Source organism: Orycteropus afer, unplaced genomic scaffold (assembly GCF_000298275.1).
Source record: "Orycteropus afer afer isolate SDZICR_OR568_19922 unplaced genomic scaffold, OryAfe1.0 scaffold00460, whole genome shotgun sequence".
NCBI lineage: Eukaryota > Metazoa > Chordata > Mammalia > Tubulidentata > Orycteropodidae > Orycteropus > Orycteropus afer.
The window spans coordinates 2,152,112-2,169,253 of record NW_006922047.1 but is presented as its reverse complement, the minus strand read 5'-3'; the positions used below and the strand labels follow the sequence as shown (position 1 = coordinate 2,169,253).

Genomic DNA, 17,142 nt, shown 5'->3' with positions numbered 1-17,142 from the left:
GACTGGAAGCTTGGACTCAATGTTCTCAGCGTCAAGTGCGCCCCGGGCCGCGGAGCCTTTTATGCACGGCCGGAACCATGACGCGTAGAGCGAGGGGGGGGGGCGGGAGGACTCCGGAGCGGTCGGGTCCACTGCGCTGGGCGGAGGGGGGAGCGCAACCGGTCTGGTCCACGCGCCTGCGGGAGGCGGGGGGAGACCCGCAGCCGCCAGCCGAGACCACTGCGCGGGCCCGCGGGGGTAGGGCAGCCGCTGCAGGTCCACGCGAGGTTAAGCCCGGGAGCCCGCGGGGGGCAGTTGGAGTCCGGCATGGCCCGGAGCCCGGCGGCGCTGCTGCTGCTGCCTCTGATGGTTCCATTGCTGGCGAAACCTGTCCAGGGCTCCTCAGACTACCAGTACTTCGGCGATCAGGACGAAGGCGACACCTGGGAGCAGCTGCGGCGGCTGCAGCAGGAGAAGGGTAACCGCAGGTGGCTGGGATGACGGTGCAGAATGGTGCCTTAGTAGGGTAACTACTTCGCCAGCTGGCTGAAAGCATATCTCCCCCAACGGACTCTAGATCCCCGCCCCACTCTTTCCCCGCGGTCTGTCCGTGGGCGGGTTCCTTTTCCCTGAGGTTCAGTTTTTCCATCCGTTGACTGGAAAAGAGATTGCCTTTAAGCAACTCACAGCTGGAGAGGGGGCGTGAGCAGGCAATAAGCGCATCCATCCAAAAACATATGGTTAGGCTCTAAGAAGGGCGGAGATAGAGAAAGAAAGTGAGCAAGCTTGGGAAGTCCGAGCAAGCCCCACTGAAGAAGATACATAACCAATGCAGGCAGAATGACAAGTCAAAAAAAAAAAAAAACCCAAACCCACTGCCATCAAGTCGATTCCGACTCATAGAGGGTTTCCAGGGCGCAAGGTGGTATTTTTATTTATTTATTTTTAACTTTTATCATGGTGAAAACATATACAAAAAGACATTCATCAAGATAACAACGTCCACATTTACAGCTCAGGGATGTTGATGACATTTTTCATGTGCCACCATTCTTGCTATCCTTTTCCAAAATATTCCACCACCATAGCATAAATTCAATGTTGTTGTTGTTGTTGTTAAGTGCCGTCGAGTCGTTTCTGACTCATAGCGACCCCATGCACAGCAGAACAAAACACTGACCCATCCCGCACCAGCCCCACAATCCCTGCTACACCTGAGCCCATCATCGTAGCCACCGTATCAATCCATCTCCTTGAAGGCCTCCCCCTCTTTCGTCCACCCTCCACTCTACCAAGCATGACATCCTTCTCCAGGGAATGGTCCCTTCTTACAACATGACCAAAATAGGTGAGACGAAGTCTGGCCATTCTTGCTTCCAAGGAGCATTCTGACTGCACTTCCTCCAGGACAGATCTGTTAGTTCTTTTAGCAATCCACGGTACTTTCAGCATTCTTCGCCAGCACCACAACTCAAAAGCATCAACTCTCTTCAGTCAACAAATTCGATACCTCCCCAAAAACAAAAGTCATCCCTTTCCCCTTCCCTCCTACACCTGGTAACTGCTAATAATCATTGGTAAAGATATATGTATATATATTTTTCAACCTATCTAGAAATTTTCCCTTCCCTCGCTGCCTATCCCTGGTAACCAAGAAAGTTTCCTTCCATGTATAAACCTTTCCTTGACTTTTTACTATAGTTCACTAATACAATATTTGTCCTTCTGTCATTGACTTATTTCACTCAGCATAATGTCCTCCAAGTTCATCCAAGGCATGCGGTGTTTTGCACATTTACATTATTCTTCAGGGTTGCATAGTATTCTATTGTGTCTAAGTACCACAGTTTGTTTATCCATTCCTCAATTGATGACCATTACATTGTTTCCATATCTTTGCTATTGTGAATAGCGCTGCAATGAACATGGGTCTGAGTATATCTATTTGTGCCCTACCTCTCACTTCTTTAGGATATATTCCTAGTAATGGGATTGCTAAGTCAAATAGTATTTCTGTTTCCAACTTTTTAAGGAATCCCAAAGCGGTAAATCTCTACAGAAGTAGATTGCCACATCTTCCTTCTGCTGAGTGGCTGGTGTGTTTGAACTGTCAGCCTTCTGTTTAGCAGTCAAATGCCTTAGGCACTGCGCCACCCAGAGCTCCTTAGAATGGCAAACAAAAGCCAAAAGTGCAAGGATTGGTGTGTGTGTGGGGGACCAACAAGTACAACGGCCAAAAGGCCTAACATAGGAATGGAAAGAGGCCACTGTGGTGGAGACTTGGTGAGGAGAGAGTTGTAGGGGATGTGTCCGGACCTTGGGAGCTGTGGAATCAGGATAAGACCTGTCTCATCGTCTAGGGAGGAATCAGCAAAGAGCTCTCAGAAAGGACATCCAGTACCTGCTCAATAAGTGGTTGTTGTTGTTGTTATGTGCCATCCAGTCGGACCCGACTCATAGTGACCCCTCCTTGGGTTTCCGAGGCAGTATCACTACGGAAGTAGATTGACCAACCCTCCTTCCGAGAAGTGGCTGGTGGGTTTGAACCGACAGCCTCCTGGTTAGCAGTCCAGTGCCTTAGGCACTATGCTACCAGAGCTCCCCAATAAGTGGTAGCTGCCTTTAAAGTGATCATAATAATTGTTTTTGTTCTCTGTGTTAACACAACGCCAGGGGCCTTAAGTATCTTCATTATTTCATTTAATTATGTCATTTAATTTACCACCTGACAACGCTGCTGGTCTGGTGGCTCAGTGCCAGCTGGGCAGGCCAAGTCTAAGCCCCTGAAGGAGGGAGTCGGCTTCTGAGGACAGCACCGAGGGTGGTGTACCACTCCCAGCTGGGCAGGTTGGCCCAGGTGGCAAGTATCAGTTTTCATCCTGCTGGGCCACTCACCAGATAGTTGTGTGAGCTCAGAAGGGCGGCTTGCCCTCTCTAGGTCTCGGTTTCTGTACTTGGCTCAGTGGCCATAGGAGGACATAGAGGGATTGTTTCCCTCTACCTGAATCTTCATATCAGCCCTCCACCCCCAGCCGTGGAGGACTCGATCCTGAGCCCTTGGGGAAAGTGGCGGTGTCTCTGCGATCTGGGGAAGGAGGAGCGCAGCCGCGAGGTGCTGGGGACGGCGCCGGGCCCAGTGTTCCTGGACCGGGAGAACCTGGTGCAGGTTCGGCCCTGCCGGCGACGGGATTGTCCTTCCTGCAAGCCCATCGAGTGCAACTGGAGGCCCTGAGCGGGAGTAAGAGATAGGCGCAGAGGGGGCGGGGCCTACCTGGCTGACAAATCCGGGGGCGTGATCGCAGGGGTGGGGCGGGGAGAGAGGAAGAAGGGCTGTGTGAGGCAGGAACGCAAAACTAGGGGGCGTGACCCTGGTGGGGGCAGAGACCCTCGGAGAGAGGGCATGAGTCCTGCTGATGCTGGGGAGAGAAGAAGAAAGGCGGCAGGGGGCAGGAATGGAGAAGACGCAAAGGGGTGAACTGTGACCTCGAGGAAGGGGTGTGACCCACTGGCCTGAGAACGACAGCGTCGCTGAAACTGGGATTGAGGGAGATAAGCGGTAAAGGTGGGAGCCAGGACTGGGAGACGTGAGCCCCACTGGGATTAGAGGAAAGCGGTGGGGGCTGGGGGAAGGGAAGGACAGGAACCTCGAGATGGCGTAGTAAGCCTGCCTAGTGAGTGGAAACGTGAGTCCGAGATCGTAACCCTGTTAGGGTCTGGGATGCAGATTTGGGAATAGGGGTAGGAGGCAGGGATCCCGACTCCGGGTGAGCGACCAAGACAGAGGACTCCAAGGCTAACTAACGGCCTGAGCCCAGATAGGAGTGGGGATACCTAGTTCAGGGAGCGTAGGTTGGGTGTGTATGGGGGGACTCGGATCGTGAGTACAAGGGCCTGAATCCAAGTGAGGGACGGAGACTCAGAGATGCAGAGACCCGTGTTTTGGGAACGTAGTTGTATTTGACCTTCTAGACCCCTACAGGGCCGGGTCCTCCATGCTTTACTTCAGTTTCCCCTTTTACTTCTCTTTGCTTCCACTAGCTCCTGTGGGCAGGAATCCGGAGTCGGCAGGGCGGTGGTTAGAAAGCGGTCCTGTCCACCCCGTTCCCCACTGGAAGCACTTTGCGGTTGATCTTGAGAACTACAATTCCCAAGAAGCTGCGCGATAGCGGCGCTGGCGCCGGCTCCGTGAATTTTAACGGCGTGGGGGCGTGTCCTGCGTGCCTATTGGTCGGTAGCGAGCACCTCCACTGAGCCCGCGCAAGGCCCGCTCGGAGGCCTCCGCTTGCAGCCCTGGTTCCTGTAAGCTGGTGGCAGCAGCATGGATCTCAGCGAGCTGGAGAGAGACAATACGGGCCGCTGTCGCCTGAGTTCACCTGTGCCCGCGGTGTGCCACAAGGAGCCCTGCGTCCTGGGCGTGGATGAGGCGGGCCGGGGCCCAGTGCTGGGTATGCCCCAAGGGCCAGGGGTGGGAAGAGAGGCGTGGTGCCTGTAATGGCCATGGTATTGTATCGGTGGGGAAAAAAGTAGTGATTATGGAATAGAGATGGGACTTTTACGGAAGCTGCTTGGACTCGGGAGCCACCCCCACTCCCGGAAATCTGACACCCCTCCTCCCCAGGTCCCATGGTCTACGCCATCTGTTATTGCCCCCTGTCCCGCCTGGCAAAACTGAAGGCCTTGAAAGTGGCAGGTGAGCCCGTGGTGTGTGGGGCCTACGTCTGGGGAGGTAGTTCCAGGATATGTGCAGGGGCAAGTGAGAACTGGAGGAGGAGGGCAGGAACCGACAGAACCAGGAACCTTCTCTCCCAACCCTCCTCCCAGACTCAAAGACTCTGTCGGAGAGCGAGCGGGAACGGCTCTTTGCGAAAATGAAGGAAGACAGGGACTTTGTGGGCTGGGCACTGGACGTGCTGTCTCCAAACCTTATTTCTACCAGCATGCTTGGGCGGTGAGAGGTCTCCTTCCCTCCCCCAGTGGCCGGGATGGAGCTGCAGCCAGCTCTGGGGGAGGTAGCATGAGCAGGTTTGGCTCTGTGGTGGGAAAGGGGTTAACTAGGCTTTGCTTTTGCATTTCAGAGTCAAATACAATCTGAACTCCCTGTCCCATGATACGGCTGCTGGGCTGGTACAGTATGCTTTGGACCAGGGTGTGAAAGTCACCCAGGTGAGCTAAGTGTTCTGATACCTGGGTTGCCCCCATTTGACCACCTCTGGGTAAAACAAGCATAGAAAAGTCCAGTGGCCAGATTCAGTGTTAGAGGTGTGGTGAGTTCCTCACCAACATTTGTTGCTGCTGTTGCCTTTCTTCCCCGGTTCTGCTTGAAATGTATGTCCCACCATTGTAAAGCCCTAGCACCCCTCTCCCTAATCTAGTCTCGCTTCCCAAAGACTCCATGTCCAGAACAAGCCCCACATCTGTCTACCTGTCCACAGCCTCTGTCCTAGCCCAAGACACCTGCACCTGGATTCCCGTCCCGGTGTTCTCCCTTTTTCCCCCACCCCCCATCCTGCTCCCTCTTCTGTCTGACATTTAATTTACTAATTACAGGATTAAATCAGGAAAATTCCCAGTTGAGTAGGGAAGAGAAGTATAAGTCATCATTAATTGAGTGTCCTGGGGCAAAGAGCAGGCTATTTTGAGAAAATAACAAGGGAAAAATCTTGAGGCTGGGAGGGTGGGAGGGGAGGCTTCCCTGAGGCGGTGACTGAGGCCCAGCCTGTCAGATGGAGCTGGCAAGGCAGCCCAGGTACAGACAAACTAGGGCCCTGCCCTCAGCGGTTCAGAACCTAGTCCGAGGACAGGAACAATCAGCTGGTAAACCAAAGAAAAAAGGTAATGTCTGAGAATGGTAACTGCCATGGAGACCCTTGCCCTTGTTACTCCTGATCTTATTTCTTAGCATTCTGCTCCAACCATGCGGCTTCCAACTGCCCTCCAGCATATTCAATGTGGTCCCACCTCAGGGCCTTTGCACTGGTGATTCTGTCTGCAGGAGCGTGCTTTCCCAGACTTCTATATGGCTCACTCACTCACCCCCTTCAAGTCTTCACTGAAATGTTTCTACCTTAGAGAGGGCTTCTTTAAACCCCCCTTACCACCATTTAAAATGACAACCCCTTCTAACTCTCCTTTCTGAAAACCAAACCCCACTGCTATTGAGTCAATTCTCTCTCACAGTGCCGCGCTTTGGGTTTCTGAGAAAGTAAATCTTTACAGAAGTAGATTGCCCAGTCTTCTTTCCACAGAGTGGCTGGTGGGTTTGAACCACCAACCTTCTGGTTAGCAGTGAAATTCCTTAGGCACTATGCCACCAGAGTTCCTTAGGCTTTATTATTTGTTCTGTTTCTTATCTGTGGCCCTCACCAGGATGTCTGTCCCACAAGAAAGCGATTGTTGTCTGTGTCCTGGCATCTAGAACAGCACGTGGCACACAGTTAAGTGCCCAGTAAGTGCAGAAGGGATGAATGAATACAGGTGATCAGGGAAAGCCTCTCTGGGATGTGACATTTAATAAGACCTGTGATATGAATTGATAAGAAGGAGCCTGGGGACAAAGAAGAGTACCCTGGGCAGCAGGAACAGAAATGCAGAGGCCATGAAGTTGGATAATTTGCACAGTTGTTTTTCGGGCTATTTGTTGACCAAATACACACCTGTCACTGTAACAGGTGTTTGTGGACACTGTGGGAATGCCAGAGAAGTACCAGGAGCGGCTGCAGCAGCACTTTCCTGGGATTGAGGTGACAGTCAAGGCCAAGGCAGATGCCCTGTACCCCGTGGTCAGTGCTGCCAGCATCTGTGCCAAGGTCAGTCCCTACTGGGCTTGGGCCAGCTCCCAGAACCCCCTTGGGCAGGGGGTAGGTGGTGGTTGCTATGAGAGAGGGAGATTCCAGACGCTTGTCCTGCCCACAGGTGGCCCGAGACCAAGCAGTGAAGAACTGGCAGTTTGTGGAGACACTGCAGGACTTGGATGCCGATTACGGTTCAGGCTACCCCAATGGTGAGCGGTCAGCAGTGCGGGCTGCCTCAGGCGCTGCCCTGAGATGGCACCAGTGGTACTAATGCTGAGTAAGTTTGGGCTGAGCCTGCTCCTGAGGTTTTCCGAACTGTTCTGATAATCCCACTGCACGGCAGAAGAGGCCGAGGCCCAGAGGGGGGCGCCAGTTGCCCACAGCCACACAGCTATCGTGCTGCAGAGCTGACCCCCTTCCCTTTTCCTGCCTCTTTGGACCCCCAGTGAGGGGCTGAGATCCAAGGTGGGCAGCTGCCCACCTGTTACGGGGAAGGGACACAGGCTCCTGTTTAACAGCCGTAGCTTCAATCACGGCTCCCCATCTTCTTCCAACTCTGAGGCTCGGTCTGCTCATCAATGAAGTGAGCATGATTACGTCCCTCACACACACATACGCACAAGGGCAGATGTGAAGCTTCAGTGACTGGGTTCAAGAAACCTTCCCATCCTCCTGTGAGGCCCAGAGGGGCTGGGAGACGGGTAGGGTGGAGCAGGACAACCAGTCTGGGATTGGGACTTGGGTGAGTGGCCAAAGATAGTTTAGACATTTGTTTAGCACTTTTGAGCACCTGGTGTGTCCCATGCAAGGCTGTGCCCTGGGGGCAGAGCAGTGAGCAAGACAAGGCTTTCCCTGCCTCACTGAGCTCATCGTTACTTGGGGAGCTAAGTCAATAAATTCTGATTTAATTACTTGTCCTTTGGGAGTCACTTTGATGGAGCGGCATTGGATTGGGTTTAGTTTTGGGTCCTTGGGGGGTCAGGGAGATCTCTCAAAAGCAGCCTCCCTAAACTACAATACGAGCAACTGTTGACCAGGTGAAGGGGGGAGGCTGCCTGTGCAAAGGCCCTGAGGCAGAAAGGTGCTTAGTGGAACATGCCTCATGTGTGTGGAAGGAGGCCCAAGATAAGGTGGCAGAGCCTCAGATGCCAGGCTGAGAAGCTTGGGCATTATGATGTGGCTTAGCCGCCCTTGTCCACTCCGTCCCCCAGATCCCAAGACAAAAGCATGGTTAAAGAAGCATGTGGATCCGGTGTTCGGCTTCCCCCAGTTTGTCCGGTTCAGTTGGCGCACGGCCCAGAGTATCCTGGAGAAGGAGGCGGAAGGTGTTACGTGGTGAGTGCCTGGGTCATGCTGTGGGGAGGGAGAGGGCTGGCTTCCACCGGAAGTGGTCAGTGTGGTCACCTCTCCCTCACAGGGAGGACTCTTCGACAGAGGATCAGGAGGTACCCAAGAGGATCACGTCCTACTTCTGCCCTGAAGGTCCCCGGCCCCGCCTCCCCCACCGGTACTTTCAGGAGCGTGGCCTGGAGTCGGCCACCACCCTCTAAAAGTCAGGCGGTCCCCCCTTTACCTGCCTCCCTCCTCCCCAGTTTATGATTAAAACAGTTAAGGAAAGCCAAGTGTAAGGTTTGTACTTTGGGATGGAGGTGGGGCTAGCCTGCTCTGTGGCTAGACCCGGATACTGCCTTTGGGAAGCCAAATGAGGTAGGCGTTAGTGGATTGATTTTATTTTATTTTTAAAATTCACAACATATTTGTATGATTCAAAATTAGAAAGAAGCATGTTGATCTTCCCACCTAGCCTGTCCCCCGCTCACTGGTGGGCTTTCTGCTGCAGTGGGTCCTACAGAGTAAGTGCAGCACAGTACAGACACACTCAGACGTACTCTTATCCTGAAGTTAGTTTTGTGTTTTTTTTGCACAAGTGGAAGCCAGTTATACCCCAAATTGTGTACCTTACTCTTTTCACCAAATATAACTTGGTGATGATTCCAAAAACGGTTGTCCAACAACCTTCCTCATTCCCTGTACACCACAGTCCCCTATTAGAAATGCAAGGTCCTGGGCCCTAAACTCACTTGCTGAAGATCCCCAAGGTCTCGTTTAAAATGAGGTTGACAGCAGCCCTGCCTCTTGAGGGCTTTCAAGAGACGATGGACGCACAGCCCTGTGGGTGTTCCTCTGAATCCGTCTGGAATTCACTCCCTTCTGCCCACCCTCTGGACCCGGTCCAGCACCCTCATTGGTGTCCCGCATCTCCAGTCACTGTCTCCTACCCACTGCCTCCAAGTGCTGGGCAAGACTGTCGGTCTGATGGGCCTTCCATGGCTCTCACCCCTCATCAGGTTCAAGTGCCTTTGCTTGGTGTTCAAGGCCTTCCATGATCTGCCCTCATCTCCCATGCTCTGCTCCAGGCTTGCTGACCAGCTCAGAGTCGCTAGGACATTAGATTTCCAGCTTCCAGGCACACTGATCATCATGCCTTTCCCCACCGCTTGATCGGCCTAGATATCCTTCCTTTCCTCTTGTCACAATACCACAGTAACAACACCAAAAATAAGCATTGGCTACATTTACTGAGGGAGCTCTGGTAGCATAGTGGCTAAGACACTTGCCTGCTAACCAGACGGCTGGCGGTTCAAACCCACCAGCCACTCCTCGGAAGGAAGGTTGGGCAATCCTACTTCTGTAGTGATACTGTCTCGGAAACCCAAGGAGGGGTCGCTATGAGTTGGGTTTGACTCGATGGCACATAACAACAACAACAACAACATTTACTGAAGGAACTCTGGTAATATAGTGCCTGAGGTACTTGACTACTAACCAGGAGGCTGGCGGGTCAAACCTACCAGCCACTCCTCGAAAGGAAGGTGCGGGCAATCTACTTCCGTAGTGATACTGCCTTGGAAACCCAAGGAGGGGTCGCTTTGAGTCGGGCCGACTTGAAGGCACATAACAACAACAATACTTACTGAGTGTTAATTACATGCCAGGCACATTCTGAGCATTTTCTAATCATTTCATTTCATCCATTGGGTGAATCTCTGTCCCCTTCCCTTGAGTATGAGCTGGCATTAGTGGCTCACTTTAGTGAACAGAAAACAACAGAAGTGACATTGTGTGACTTCCAAGGCTAGGCCATCACGGGTGAGCCAGCCTCCACCTGGGAAGTGTTCCTTGGGACACTTACCCTTAGAACTTGGGCTGCACTGCGGTGAGGAAACCCAGGCCACATGGAGTGGCACATGTAGCTATCCTGGCCACCAGCCCACCTGAGATTCAAGGCAACTGCCAGGTAGAGGAGTGAAAAAGTCTTCGAGGTGGCCCCAGTCCCAGCTACTGTGGCAAGTGCATGAGGGACCTCAAGCAGCAGCCACCCAGTTTACCCATTGAACTCGGTAAATTCTCCGAATCAGGAAAGATAATGACTGCACCACTAAGTTTGGAGCTGTGTGCTACACACCAGTGGATAACCAGAACAACTTGCATTGACTTGTTTAATCCTCCTAACTACATTGTGAGAGGAATAGTTGTTACCTGCTGTTTACACATGAAGCAGGGTCACAAAGGCTGAACCACATGCCCAGAGTTACAACATGAGTTAGTGGTAGAACTGAGTTGTAAGCCTAGGTCAATACATAGTACTTCAGTCCCAGGATAGTAGCCACCATTTTCTGTAGTGCACATATCTTGATCCTGTGCCCAGCACCCCTCCCCGTTCTGTTCCAGCATTGCCTTTGGGGGACCTCTGTCCCCCATTCTCAGTCCATGTGGTTCAGATGGAACTGAGCTCACCATGTGCCTTCAGGCATGAGCCTATAACCCAGACCAGGCCAGTCAGACAGCACAGTGTCCCTCTGGTCACAGTGCTGTCAGTGATGAGCTCATGACCACACTGAAGCAAGGCTGGCTTTACAGAGAACTAGGCATACCCCCACCCGTTTTGTCAATTGTACTGTGGTGCCTTGTGTGTTAAGATGCTGGGAGCTGTGCCACTGGTATTTCGCATACCAGCAGGGTCACCCAGGGTGGACAGGGCTCAGCAGAGCTTCCAGACCAAAGGAGGAGGAAAGGCTTGGTGCTCCAGTTCAGAAAATCAGCCAGTGAAAACCCTGTGGCTCACAACAGAATCCTGTCCAACAAGGTGCTGGGAGATGAGCTGCTTAGGTGGGAAAGGACTCAAAATGCACAGTGGCCGCAGCAGTGGACTTGAGCCTGCCACTGTTGTGAGGGTGACACGGGACTGAGCGTTTCTGCTGTACACGGGGTCACCATAAATCAGCGCCAACTGGATGGCAACTAACAACAGGCACACTTGAGCCACTGGAGTTGCTAGTCGTTTTTTGCTGTGGTGAGGAGATCCCGTCCCACAGTATAACCAAGAGGCAGAGACAATGTTCTAACATTTAAGTGTCTAGATACATTGCTGAAGCCATACTTAAGGGAAGGGTTTTTTTTTGTTTTTTTTTTCAGTCACTGTTTTGGTTCAAGGTGTTTTGAGATGGTTTTATCTCTTGCAGTTGAAAGAGGCCTGTCTGCTACTCTTCTAGCAGGGCTGTACCTCTGCTTGACGTTCCATTTTCCCTGAGGGCACTCACTGAATGGGGCCATTGCCCCTGTCTTACAGGTGAGGCTGCTGAGGCACCCTGAGGGCCTGTGGATAAGGAGACGCATCAGGAGGACTGTTTGAAACCCAATTCTGAGTCCTGCCTTAGGTCTAGGACTGGGGTATCGGGTGAGGGAGGAAAGGGATGTTACGCCAAATGTCACCAGGCCTGTCTAAGCAGCTATGAAAGGTACTGAGTGAGGTCTATGCAAGTCAGGGAACTTGGTGGTGGGCCCTCTTCTGACACCCCCTCCATTTCTGGCACCTGCGTACTCCCAGTTATAACAGATGCTTAGGCTGTAGAACAAGTATCATTTACACTTGAGTGTGAATCAGCTCTAATCCTAGAATCTGAGGATTCAGAAGGAGGCACCTATCAATTTCTGACTACCCTCCTTCCCACCCATTTCTTCAAGAAGCAGCCACACCAAGTGCTCTAGCTAGCGACTTTATTCAGGAGGGAGGGGAAATGAGTGAGAGTTGAGTGGTTTCCTGGATAGCGGGGGGCGGGGGGAGGGGAGTCTCTCAGCCTAAGGGAGGGACAAGCCTGGGAAATCTGAAACAGCCAGGGAGAGTGTGGGGCGGGCCAGGGGAGGAGGCGCGTTTCCCACCCAAAACCAGGCGCCACCTAGGGGCCGCTGCCGCTTCCACTGCCGCTTCCGCTGGCGGCAGCGTCCAGAATCACCGGGGTGCGAGGGCGCCGGAGGCTCCGGGAGGTGGCTTTCCGGGCCCGCCGCCTGGGTCTGGGACGGGGCGGCACCGAGACAGAAATGTTGAGGCAGTGACGGGATCCAGGAGCTGCCACTTGCAGAGCGTGACCCAGGGCAGAGCGGCAAAGATCTGCGCCGTCCGAGAATGTCTGGGGTGAGGGATGGAGTTAGCGCCCGGCTGAGCGGAGTCCGGGTATCCTGGGGGTCGGGGCTTCTAGAGGGCAGGCTGGGGCGTGGCCAGGGATGTGGCCTTGGAAAGGGTAAGCCCTGTACTTTCATTAGGAGAAGGGATCAAAGCGGGGATGGGACCTTGCAGGGAGGGACAACTCAGGCTTCAAGAACCTCCCAGGAGGCTGTGGGTGGGACTAAAGTGGGGCGTGGCCTTGGGAAAGGCGGCGGGGGGGGGGGGACCCACTATCATCCAGTCAGACTCATAGAGACCCTATAGGATAGAGAACTGCCCCATAGGGTTTCCAAGGCTGTGAATCTTCACGGCAGCAGACTGCCACATCTTTCTGCCTGGGAGCAGCTGGTGGGTTCGAATCCCGACCATTCCATTAGCAGCCCAATGATTTAACTACAGTGCCACCAGAACTACTCTGGCGAGTCGTTCTTAATAGCTCCCAGGAGGATGTGTGGGGAGAGGGCGAGGTCAGGTGTGGGGCTTTGGGGAGAATCCTGGCCTCTGCGTCCTCCTGGGAGCACTATGGACGGGATCTAAGCAAAATTGGTCCTTTGGAGAGGACGAATCCCGACTTCTCGGGCCCTGAGATGGGTACTGGCGCCTCCTGTATGGCACTTGATTTTGGGAGGGAGGAGAGTGGGGAATGGGCCTTGGGAGTGCCAGTCTGGACTCTGGGACCTAAGCTGGTTAGAACAGGACCTGGCTCGGGGTCTCAGTCTCCTCCCCATGCCCTCCGCCCCAAGCTCACCTGCCCATAGGTACGGCAGCCAGGTTCACAGGGCCTCCTGTCTGGGAGTGATAGCCAAGTTGGGCCACAGGTGATGTCAGCCTCACAGGTGGTGAACCTGGGGATGGTGTTGGGAGAGGCCAAGGTGGGTAGAAGCGCCTCAGCCTCGTTCTAGAAGTCCCGCCCCTCCAGGCCCCGCCCCATGCGTGCCCTTCCCTGAGACTCAGAGCCCGCCTCTGAGAACCACTCCCTTCAGAGTGTGTATCCCTTCAGAAAGCCTGTATCCCTTCAGCTTTCATCTCACCTGCTACTCTATCAGCTCTTTCCATTCATGCCCAGAGCCCCATCACAACCGTCCCCACACCTGAAGCCCTAACACCGTCCGTTCCAGGTCAGTCTTGTACATTCTCCACTCTCTTAGCGTCTATTTTCAATCGAGAGGCCCCGCGCCTTAAGAACCCAGGTCCATAAAGGCCACGCCTCCATGTAGCTCTTTCTGCTTCAAACTTAAAACATTGGCCGGATTCTAGTCAGGGCACGCACCTTCCACCACAGGGTCGCGCTAACAGCAGGCCACGCCCCTTGCCACGCCCTTGCCACGCCCCAACCATAGGCCCTGCCCCAACCCGGATCCCACTCTTCCTACCAGTCCTCGCAGAGCTCAGCGCAGAGAGGCAGGAGGAAGTGACTCCGGAGGGTACCTTGGAGGTGTCCCAGGAAGGATTCGCACCTGAACATAGACAGAGGCAGGCCCGGAGGGCTTCTGGCCTCCGGCGGGGACAACTGAAGCAAAGAACTCAAAGAGATGCCATAGGGTGTTGTACTAACCTGGAGCTCGGCGTCCCACAGCGCTCTGGGATGGTCCCAGGGCCAGACGGCTCTGTTGTGTCCATCTCCGAGGGACAGCATGCTCCTGGTGAAAAGGAGACCCGTGAACCAGGATCTTGGATCCTGAGGTAGGGGTGGGGAACCAAGGCCCGAACAGGGGAAACCTCAGTCTACATCAGTTCTCCCAAACATAAAACTTAAATAAAGACACTTTGTTTATTAAGCAAATGCAGCTTCAAGTACTAATAATATATAACAATCAACTTATCATTGTGCCTGGTAGTGGTATAAGTGCACATCTGTTTCATCTTCACAAAATCCTGTGAGGTAGGTTTGTTATTTCTCCTTGCTTTTAATAGGCTATGTGAGGCCCAGAGAAGTTAAGTGACTTTCCCAGGGTCACACAGCTAGGAAGTTGCAGAGATTGGATTTGAAATCAGGCAGTCTGGCTCAAAAGTCTGTGTTCTTACCACCATTCTTGTGCATTAGCCCCCGCTGTCTACTCTGGTGGCCACTCTAAGGCCCTCTCATAAAGAAATTCTGGAATTGCTATGGTGGGCTGGGGGTTCCTAGATGTTAAGGGTGAGGCAGGGTCTGAGGCACTCACCTGCCAGGTTCAGCTGGCCTGGCCCCAGATTGGCCACCAGCCCATGGTGTCCCCAAGGCCTAACTCCAATCAGGCGGGTTCCTCCACAGGCCCCCAGCAGGGTGCATGCCAGGGTCAGTCGAAGGGGCCAGGCCAGGCCACCGGGTTGAATGTGGCCCCTGGAGGCCATATCTACCTGAGATAAGAGCCAGCTGGGGGGGGGGGAATTAGGCCATCTCTGTTTGGAAGCTCAGTGGCACCCTCCCAATGTACAGCCAACAGACAGTGTGAGGCAGAGTAGAGGCTGCAAAACTCATTAGTAGGTTGCACAATGGCTGGGGGCCTTCAAATTCCAGCAGGCATCAGGACCTACCTCTGACCCCTTCCCCCATCAGATCCATCGTTTCAGACCCAGACCATCCCTACCCTCCATCCCCTGCTTTGACCATAGTGCCCCACCACCCTGAGACCCAGCAAGATCTCCAAACCTCAGATGTTAGGCATCTTCTCCTTCTTTAGAAGCAAGGGGATCTCTCAGCTCTTCCAACACCCTATCTCCTTCCAGTAATTCCTTCCTCATCTCTACCCAGCCTCCTCCCTCTCTCTAGATTTCCGTTGACCCTTCTCACGGTCACCTTCTCTCAGCCCACAATCGGCTTAGGGACTGCCACCCGGGGTTGGGCCCTTAGGGCAAGCTTGGCAGTGTCAGAGCTTGGGTTCTGCCACTGGGGTCCAAAAGCCCCAGGGGAAGCTGGGAGCCTGTGGAGACAGGACAATCCCCTTCCTTGTTCCTCCTCCCCAGGCTGGCCCTCACCTGTTAGAGACTGAAGTCTAGGGGTTGCTGAGACACCTCAGGGTCAAGTCCAGGAAACAGTGACAGTCAAAAGGGGCGTGGTTTGTTGCAGGGGCAGGACTTCCTACTGCTCCGCCTTCTCCTCCAGCTGATGAAAGGCCCAGGGACTAGGGCAAGTGTATATGTATCTGTATTTATGCCCTTGTGATGTGCTTGTGGTCTGGGCTCTGTATGTATATGCAGGGAGTGTGTGTTTGGTGAGGGTGCAATTATGTGGTCTGTGTGTGTTTGGTGCACCTGTATGTCTCTTGGTTGTGTGGCTGTGTGTGTGTGTTGGGCATGTATATATGTGGTGGATGAGTGACATGTTTATGTGTATCCCTTGATTGGGTGGTTGTGTATGTGTTCAGAATCTGGTAGAGGGGCCTGTGTGTGTGTACCAAGCAAAGTATGTGCAGTTGAATGAAAATCAGAAAATAAACAGAAGGGAGGGAATGTAGGATGAGTGTGGGTGTCCCTGTGAAAATCTTTGGGTGAGTCAGTGGATGAAGGTTATTGACCATGATGAACAGGGTGTTTGTCTGCATGTGAAACATAAGTGTGTGTATCTGTGTCCTTCTACAGAAATCTGTGTCCCTTCCGAACATTCCTTCAAATCATCCATCCACTCAGTAAACATGTATTGAATGTCTACTGTGTACCAGGTCTGAGAATGCAGCAGTGAACAAAACATATCAAACTGGACCCTCCAAGAGCTGACATAGTGAGGGAGTGAGGCCCAGCCCTCAAGATGGGGGTATGTGTGTGCCCACGTGTTGTGCTGGAGGAATAATTTGTCTCTGTGTAAAGTAGGAGTTTGCCTGCTTGCAGCTGGACATCTCTTGGTTCTGGAACTATGTGTGTTTGTGTTTGTCTAGTGTACTTGCATATATGTCTTTGTGTGTGTGTCTTTGTGTTTGCATTTATTGAATGTATATTTTCATGTACATGTTTGCTAAGTATGTGTTTGTATGTGGGTGTTGGTAGGGTGTGAGGTTTTTTGTGTGTACATGTGTTTCTATGTTTTCTGAGTGTGTGCTTACATGCATATTTTCAGAGAATGGCTGTGGGTATCTGTGTTTACTGAGTGTATATTTCCACATGTGAACATGTGTCTGTGTGTGAGTGTGTGTTTACTGAGTATGTTCGTATATTTGTGTGCGTATGCTCTCAGTATGTGCATGTGTGCATTTGTGACAATTGACTGCCACCATGAGTCTGTCTCCCTCCCACTAGGGCAGGATTCTTTCTGTCCTTTTCACTACTGTGCTTCTAGCACCCAGAACACTACCTTGGACACAGTAGGTGCTCAATAAGTGTTGAGTAAGTGAAAGAATCAAGGGTTGCTATCGTCTGACCCCTCTGTAAGCCCCCAGTGATGTCCTGAAGGCCCAGCTTTCTTAGCCATAGGACCATCTTGGGGGATGATCCAGAGTGTTCATGGGTTCCACCAGTCCAGCCTCGAGGCTGTACCTCTCACAATACCCTATGTACCCCTTTCTCTTCCCTGACCTCAGACCCCAACTCTGCACTAGCATTTCAGCACCACGGACAAGAGCGCACGGGATCAGCACCAGGGAGAGCTACCGTGGCCGCCAGCGCGAGATGGAGCCACAGGAGGGAATTCTCCAAACAGAGAGAGAGGTGAAAGGAACGGACTCAGCAAGACAGCAACACGTACCTGCTGACAGACAGAGACGGAGAAACAAACAGAGATAACACGGGAAAAGGGACAGACAGATACAGAGAAGGACTTGGAATCTCCTAGGGCCCCAGCGACACGTGGGGACCTCGCAGTAGCCCCTGCCGGTCATCAGGGATCGCTCCGCCCAGCGACAGCGCCCTCAAGGGCCTTGGGAACAGCTAGGGGTCGAGAACCCTGGGAAGTCACTCCCC

The 17,142-nt window shown here is 53.1% G+C and overlaps 3 protein-coding genes across 3 annotated transcripts; 2 read left to right on the top strand and 1 right to left on the bottom strand.

The window, feature by feature from the left end:
• Positions 1-306: 306 nt before the first annotated feature.
• On the top strand, positions 307-3,211 carry THSD8 (thrombospondin type 1 domain containing 8). The gene is made up of 2 exons (XM_042782758.1): positions 307-457; positions 3,012-3,211. Exons 1-2 carry the CDS (start codon positions 307-309, stop codon positions 3,209-3,211), a joined length of 351 nt encoding a protein of 116 aa, XP_042638692.1.
• A 1,086-nt stretch (positions 3,212-4,297) lies between these two features.
• On the top strand, positions 4,298-8,320 carry RNASEH2A (ribonuclease H2 subunit A). The gene is made up of 8 exons (XM_007954401.2): positions 4,298-4,424; positions 4,598-4,669; positions 4,801-4,927; positions 5,055-5,142; positions 6,648-6,785; positions 6,892-6,979; positions 7,982-8,105; positions 8,188-8,320. The coding sequence occupies exons 1-8, from the start codon at positions 4,298-4,300 to the stop codon at positions 8,318-8,320; spliced, it is 897 nt and encodes a 298-aa protein (XP_007952592.1).
• A 3,687-nt stretch (positions 8,321-12,007) lies between these two features.
• Positions 12,008-14,616, bottom strand: RTBDN (retbindin). The gene is made up of 5 exons (XM_007954434.1): positions 14,436-14,616; positions 13,829-13,913; positions 13,647-13,730; positions 13,022-13,118; positions 12,008-12,238 (listed from the first exon to the last, which is right to left on the bottom strand). The coding sequence occupies exons 1-5, from the start codon at positions 14,602-14,604 to the stop codon at positions 12,008-12,010; spliced, it is 666 nt and encodes a 221-aa protein (XP_007952625.1). The 5' UTR covers positions 14,605-14,616.
• Between the last annotated feature and the right edge of the window lie 2,526 nt (positions 14,617-17,142).

What these genes read in the sequence shown, in the direction of transcription:
- THSD8 (XM_042782758.1), top strand. Translation starts at nt 307, where the DNA reads ATGGCCCGGAGCCCGGCGGCGCTGCTGCTGCTGCCTCTGATGGTTCCA. An exon ending in GCGGCTGCAGCAGGAGAAGG is followed by an intron (nt 458 to 3,011) that starts GTAACCGCAGGT and finishes CTCCACCCCCAG; the next exon opens with CCGTGGAGGACTCGATCCTG.
- RNASEH2A (XM_007954401.2), top strand. Translation starts at nt 4,298, where the DNA reads ATGGATCTCAGCGAGCTGGAGAGAGACAATACGGGCCGCTGTCGCCTG. An exon ending in GAAGGCCTTGAAAGTGGCAG is followed by an intron (nt 4,670 to 4,800) that starts GTGAGCCCGTGG and finishes CCCTCCTCCCAG; the next exon opens with ACTCAAAGACTCTGTCGGAG. An exon ending in AGGGTGTGAAAGTCACCCAG is followed by an intron (nt 5,143 to 6,647) that starts GTGAGCTAAGTG and finishes TCACTGTAACAG; the next exon opens with GTGTTTGTGGACACTGTGGG.
- RTBDN (XM_007954434.1), bottom strand. Translation starts at nt 14,604, where the DNA reads ATGGCCTCCAGGGGCCACATTCAACCCGGTGGCCTGGCCTGGCCCCTT. An exon ending in TGTGGGACGCCGAGCTCCAG is followed by an intron (nt 13,731 to 13,828) that starts GTTAGTACAACA and finishes GTCTATGTTCAG; the next exon opens with GTGCGAATCCTTCCTGGGAC. An exon ending in GCTGCCGTACCTATGGGCAG is followed by an intron (nt 12,239 to 13,021) that starts GTGAGCTTGGGG and finishes CCCTCACCCCAG; the next exon opens with ACATTCTCGGACGGCGCAGA.